Source organism: Bidens hawaiensis, unplaced genomic scaffold, assembly GCF_021521415.1.
Source record: "Bidens hawaiensis isolate Kalapana, Puna unplaced genomic scaffold, B.hawaiensis_p1.1 tig00100514_1, whole genome shotgun sequence".
In the NCBI taxonomy this organism is placed as follows: Eukaryota; Viridiplantae; Streptophyta; class Magnoliopsida; order Asterales; family Asteraceae; genus Bidens; species Bidens hawaiensis.
Genome location: NW_027504682.1, coordinates 19,707 through 26,472, shown reverse-complemented (window position 1 = coordinate 26,472; position 6,766 = coordinate 19,707). Strand labels below are relative to the sequence as shown.

The window sequence follows — 6,766 nt, the reverse complement described above, 5'->3', positions numbered from 1 at the left end:
TGCATTAATGCCCACATCTACTTTAGGGCCTTTCCGAGTATGATCGCTTCGGAAAGGCCTGTCATGGTCGCATTCGATGTTACTCGCGACGAGTTTCGACTAATTAAAATGATCGATGACCCGGTTTCGAATTCGGAAGAAAGTGTTTTAATCGAACTCGACGGGTGTTTAACTATCGTTGACCATCAAGGTGTTACAAATGGTGATGATATTTTGACTATGTGGATATTAATGGATGGTGAAAATGAATGGGTTAAGAAGTGTGTAACTATTCCGGTGATGTACGGTGAGATGAAGGATCGCCGGAGGTTTAAGTTCGCCGAACTACGCTTTCCGGCGAGATGATATTTGCGGATAAAAGGCTGGTTAAACCGTTTTGTGTGGTGTTGTATAATATTAAGAAGAATGAAGTGAAGAAGGTGGAGATTGGTGAGTTGACTGATTTTGAGTTTAGTTGTAGTTTGGTTCTCATGAATGTTAACGAACATGTGGAAAGTATTATGTCTTTAACTTAAGTTAAAAGTACTTAAACCTAAGTACTTAATGTTAATGCTTGGGAGGCTTGCATTTTGCAACGGGTTCGTAATGAAAAATCTAACCTGATTTTCTTTAAACATTGATTATATTTGAGTTTTATTATTGTTAAAATAAAAATAATAATTATTAGTGGTTACATTACATAAATTTAACTAGTTAAATATACATCACTTAATATAGTGATTTTTTTGAGCGCGACTAAAGAATCTTTTCAAACTGGCTACTTGCTAAATTCATCACATCGGGATACACTTGTCTTTCGATTCGGGAAAACATTCACCTAAGGCCAATGTTCATGAACACTCGCTCGAAGGCACGGCAATGCTGTGAGATAAAACTTGTTTAGTTCAAATATCCAACTAGTGAACGCCACATACTCGCCTAATCTCTTATTATCATCCGGTGCCGCCAAAACTAAATGATGGGGTATGAATCGAACATGGTTCACAAGAAATATTAAGTATTCTTCTTATCACTCTACCACCAACTCATCGGCACTTAATATAGTGAATTAAATATTTGTTATTAAATAATGTACACTAATTATTAGTTGTTCAAAAGACAATTTTACCTTTTAAAAATTTAATGTTTAAAATGAATGCATCAAGTGTTGTATCATGTAAATATGAACTCGAAACTTTTGAATCAAATAATTCTTATAATGTCATTTTCATATGTATTATAATAAAGTATAGATTATGACTTATGTGATGCCTTTTTCTTACCAACAAATTTTACCACCCAAAAACCTTTAAACCTTGCACTTATAATGATTTAAACCCATTTCAATCCTAACAAAATGCATTTTTATAATGCATTAAACCTTTTATACCATATTTTTCAGCAAATTAAGTTATCACATTGAATAATATAAACTCTGTAATCATATGAATATATAACCCATGTTACATAGAAACTGTCGGTTAAATAAGTCTTAACGGTTCTGATTGATGTTGCAATTTTCATTACATGGAAGTAACACACTTATGAAACTAGGTTCATGTAACAAGCATGAATCTTTATTGTTTTTGATAACGGGAGAAGCAAAACCGTACTATATTCATGTAAAGAGTATAGTGATTCCTTAACACAAGTAGTTAGGTGATTCTGTTATAAATCTTACCAGCTTTTCTAATAATCAAAATAAAAAGTGTTAACACTTCCTACGCCATATGATTAATAATCAAAATAAAATATGTCAAAAATGTAGCAAAATGAATGGCGGAGCGGGTTGGGTAACGAGTCAAAATGAGCTTTAGTAAAACGGGTTGAAACCTTGATGTGTGTTGACCTAGGTACGTTGTATATTATGTACTCATACCAAAATCGAAAGTCAAAACCCTATGTTTACACATATATTATACATACTCATCCCATAATCGTTAATACATTTCACAAAACATTACACATTGATTCTTTCAAATATAGACGAGAAGCCAAAACTATTTTCCTTTTTTAAATCATTTGGTCATTTTGTGAGTATGGGCATCACCCTAGACCCACATCATAAAGCTAAACCGAACACTTGAACAGTTGTACTCGGTTCACGACTTAAACTCATCAAGTCCTAACTTTATCAAAGGCTCCAAGTTATCAGCCCTTCCTAGTTCTCGTTTTATATGAGTTATCGCGAAACTCGGCCAACACCTTATCTAATTTATCGTGAAACTAGGTTATCGTGAATCTTAACTAAGTTATCGCCTGATCAAGTTATTGCATACAGGGATGCGATAACGTAGACTAGGCATGGACGATATTATGCCATAACTAAATTATGCAATAACTAAGCTAAATGCGACAACTATAACACTAAGCGATAACTTACCTAGTTTTGCTACCATAGCTATGGATCTCATCAGCGGTCCCAACTTTCAACTATTTTTGTCACAATCACCGTTTCTAAATAAGTCTTACATCAGTTAGATCGTATCGTTCTTCCGATCAAAAGCCTAAAACATCGGTTTGAAAATCGGGAAAAAACTTAATTGCGTTAAGTGTTTTTAACGGAGGTCCATTGAGATAAAAATAGTTGAAAGTTGGGACCGGTAGTAGTGATTTTTATAGTTGAAATTATTATCGACAAATACATAAAAATTATAATTATTTATTTCCAATTTGCCTTATTATTTATGACCCGAAGTTTACTCGTTTAGAGGTTATACTAAAAGTTTTAAGAGAGCAAAATAGTAAAAGAGTTAATTGTAACTTTTGAAAAAATGGCATAAGCTGATAAGCCTCAACCAAGATATATAAGCACGTGCAGTTTTTTCGAGCTCCACGCCTTGTTTATTTAATAATGCTTAGCTTAGACGCGCGACTTAAGCTCGAGTATTCTCAGCTCATTCTTTATAATATGTGAGTGAGTTTTGTAAATTATATGATATAGTTATGAATATAAGTGAAAAATTTGTATTTAGACTATTTACACTGATATTTAATATTTTTCAAAAGTAAATTTTTTCAAAAGTAAATGTGAATGGAGAAGAGAGGAAAATAATGATATATATAAAAGAGCATTATTAATTTTAAATGAAATATAAAATGTATTGATTTTTAATGTACTTAAATATATATGGATATAACTAAGCTTAAAATGCTCCAACAAGCCAATATATTTACCATCCTAATGCAATGTAAACATACGCAACCGGTAATAGAACTCGCATTCGAAAATTCTTTCCCCTCATTCAAAACAAACTACAAGTAAACCAATCATTTCATTTGATTTGAGCCATAAACAAAAGGAATCATAAAAACAACACAATACAATACAAAACAAACAAAAAAAAATCCATAAAACAAACAATGGCATTTTCAATGTTTGATTCTACAAGTAGTTGGTTTAAAATTAAGGCAATACCACTTTTACATGAATTCTTGTGATTTCCTCACACACCTCCCCACTTTCTTCCTGAATTCATCTCTTCTTTCTCTCCATTCTTTCTGCAAACATCACAGATATTTTCAACACCCAACCAATATAAATTAATACCAATCAACAAATATATCAATAAGTATATTACCGCTGCTTCAACGTTTGCAGGTGATTCATCGTTCGGGCTTGAAAGCATTGAAATAATGCTCAACACTATACTCTCAACCTGTACAAATAATAATTTTATAATTTATATAATGAAATAAAAACTGAACTAAAAAGACAACAAACACAAACCTTTTATACACTACAATCAATATACAACTATCTATATGGTAATAACTAGACCAGCGATTCGATTCAATCATTAGCTAAAATTCGAGCATCTACGACGCTAATGTGAAACATATAGTGATAGTATAATCAACTTCGCATTGTTAACTTTTAAGACTTTAATATTGAAAACAGTTTTGAGTGTATGACAAAGATAATTGTTGAAGCAATAGACATGAACATGAATGTTATTAAAATAGCCAATGCATACCGTATGAACAGGTGTCCAACGCTCACTTGCAAGCTCATAACCGTTTGGATCATCACCAGGAGGATGAAGAATTGATATGCAAACCTTACCATCGGGATAAACTGTCAAAACACCAAAATATAAATATATAATATTAGAAATCTATAATCTTTCAACCCAAAGTGTTGGTTTTACTTATATTTTCTTGCATGGTCTAATCATGAAAGTTCAAAAGATATGAGAATAATTGCACATGAAAACTACTAACCGTTTGGATGCCAAACCTCGGATGTAAACCTCACGGTTGGAGGACTATTTGGGTAATTTTGTGGAAAAGTCATTATTGCATTAAAGAAACCACCCTCACTGAAACAATGAACCCAAAATCAATGAGTTAGAAACATATATTTCATTAGCTAGTAATAGTAATCAGTCAACTCCATACAAGATCTACAATATAGAACTTATTATCATAACACAATTCAGTAAAATAATAGAAAAGTTAACCTAAAATTCAACAGTTAATCAAGATAAACTAACAAGAGCATACAAAATAAACTAAACTAAATTAAAATCAATACAACTAAGTTCATAAACTAATATTGAACATAACAAGATAAACCCTAAATCCTAACCATCACAAATAATATCAATAGCATAACAAGAGCATAAAGTTAAAACTAAAACTAGAACAATTAACAAACCCTAATATTCCAAATTTCACAAAATAAGTTCCTAAACAAATATTGAACACAACAAAATAAACCCTAACAGCACAAATAAAATCAATATCCTAACAAGAGAATACAAAATAAACTAAAACAAGAGTGATTAACAAGCCCTAACATTCCAAAATTCACAAAATAAAATTCCTAAACTAATACTAGGGGTGAAAACGAGCCGAGCCACTCGAGATCGGATAAAAAAAAAGCTTGAAACAAGCTAAGCCTTATTGAGCCCAAGCTGAGAAACCTCAAATAAAACCCGTTCAGTTATCAAGACCAAGCTCGAGCCTTGTATGGAAAGATCGATCAAGCCTAGTTATTTTTAAGTTTTAATTGTTTAAACTTTGGACTAAATAGCCAAGCTTTGACTCATTTAAGAAACCTTAGGTTTGTTGCAAGTTTTTCTCAAATAAAAATAAATAAAAATGTATATAAATCAATTAATAACTGATAATGAGCCGAGCCCGAGCCTCTCGTGTATCAAAACAAACCAAGCTCCCGGCTCATTTACAGCCCTAACAAATATACAACACGACAACTAAGCAGTTAATGCGGTAAAATATCGGATATCGGTCAAGTACGATATATGAGATATCGGTAATTTTAGCATCATGTAAAATTCATATATAGAAATGTAACACTAATAATTCAGTATACTCTCCTACCATTAACAAATTAACCTTTTGCAACTTGCAAAACACTAACAATCGTAGCAAGTAGGAACTTATTAAGACTTAAAACACTAACATTGAACACTAAACATTAATAATAAAGACTTAAAACACTGATATCGGGAATATCAGTGATATATCGGTCAAATAATGGTCCAATATCGTCAATATCGCTGAAATTATAGGTACCGTTATTCTGACTAATATACCGACCAAGGTACCGTTAACCAATATATCACGGGCGATTTATGAGCTTAGAATTAAACTAAAACAATAGCAATTACCAAACCGTAACATCCAAAAATCCTAAATCTCACATAACTAACTTCCTAAACTTAAACCACCAAACAAATCCCACAATTCAACAAATAACAAACAACAATAATAAGTAATAACCATACTATAAAGTATCCGGGGGTCCAATAATCGTAACACTCCATTCAAACAAATTACTCTCATTCACAAGACCAGCTGAGAATCCATCCACCGGATGCTTACAGAGATCTGAAAAATCAAAAACGGATCATGACCCAACAAAATTAAATTATATTAAAATCAAAACCCATGAATTAAAAGTGGGAATTGAAACCTTTGAGCTGTTTCTGAAGAAGAAGACTTGCTTGAGATGGAGAAGCCATTGAAGGAAGCTTCTAGAGATAGATAGATTAACCGACAGAGTTTGGTTAGTTTAGAATGAGTTGAGTTTGAGACTTTGAGATGTGTGTTCGCTGTTGGTTGGTTTTATAGGAGAGTGATGATGAAGTAAGTTAAAATCACAAATTGGTTTTGGTTTTTTCTTTTTATTTACTGTTGAAAGAGAAAATATTATTATAATTTATAAGTTGTTTATATAGATGATTATGTTTCTTATTGTTTGATAATTATTCGAATCGGATTTAAATAACTCAAAATTTAAATCGAATTGAATTTTGATCGGTTTTATCTGGATTAAATTATGAATTTGAATTTGTATTTAGGTATCACGAAGCGATTAGAATAAACCGAATTGGGATTATAGATTATGCTTTTTTTATAAAGTTACGATAAATTTGGTTGAGCTTTAAACACGGGCCTCAAAATCACTTATGGATGTTTTTTTTTTCTTTTTGTGTTTTAGAATTTTTATTTGAATAGATTGAACTCTAAAATGTTTATTTTAATAGGGCGTTACACATTTTATTCGAAGTTGAATTAGGTTTCAAAATATTCAAATTCAGATAACCTAAAATCTCATTGACGAGCACTACTAATTTATTACACATGGGCATATTTATTTTAGAATGATCATCAAACTAGTGGAAGAGAGAATACATAACTTTTATATAATCGTCTTATGTATCACATTTAAAGCATAACCTGTAAGGCTGTAGTACTTACACTTTTTAATGTATTATTGGTTCTAAATTAAAAAAGTCCATCTTCATAAACATTACCA

The 6,766-nt window shown here is 31.5% G+C and overlaps 1 protein-coding gene across 1 annotated transcript; it reads right to left on the bottom strand.

The window, feature by feature from the left end:
- Positions 1-3,235: 3,235 nt before the first annotated feature.
- On the bottom strand, positions 3,236-6,101 carry LOC143608140 (ubiquitin-conjugating enzyme E2 7-like). Its single transcript, XM_077083311.1, has 6 exons — positions 5,921-6,101; positions 5,733-5,835; positions 4,204-4,301; positions 3,957-4,057; positions 3,561-3,638; positions 3,236-3,480 (listed from the first exon to the last, which is right to left on the bottom strand). The coding sequence occupies exons 1-6, from the start codon at positions 5,967-5,969 to the stop codon at positions 3,403-3,405; spliced, it is 507 nt and encodes a 168-aa protein (XP_076939426.1). The 5' UTR covers positions 5,970-6,101; the 3' UTR covers positions 3,236-3,402.
- Between the last annotated feature and the right edge of the window lie 665 nt (positions 6,102-6,766).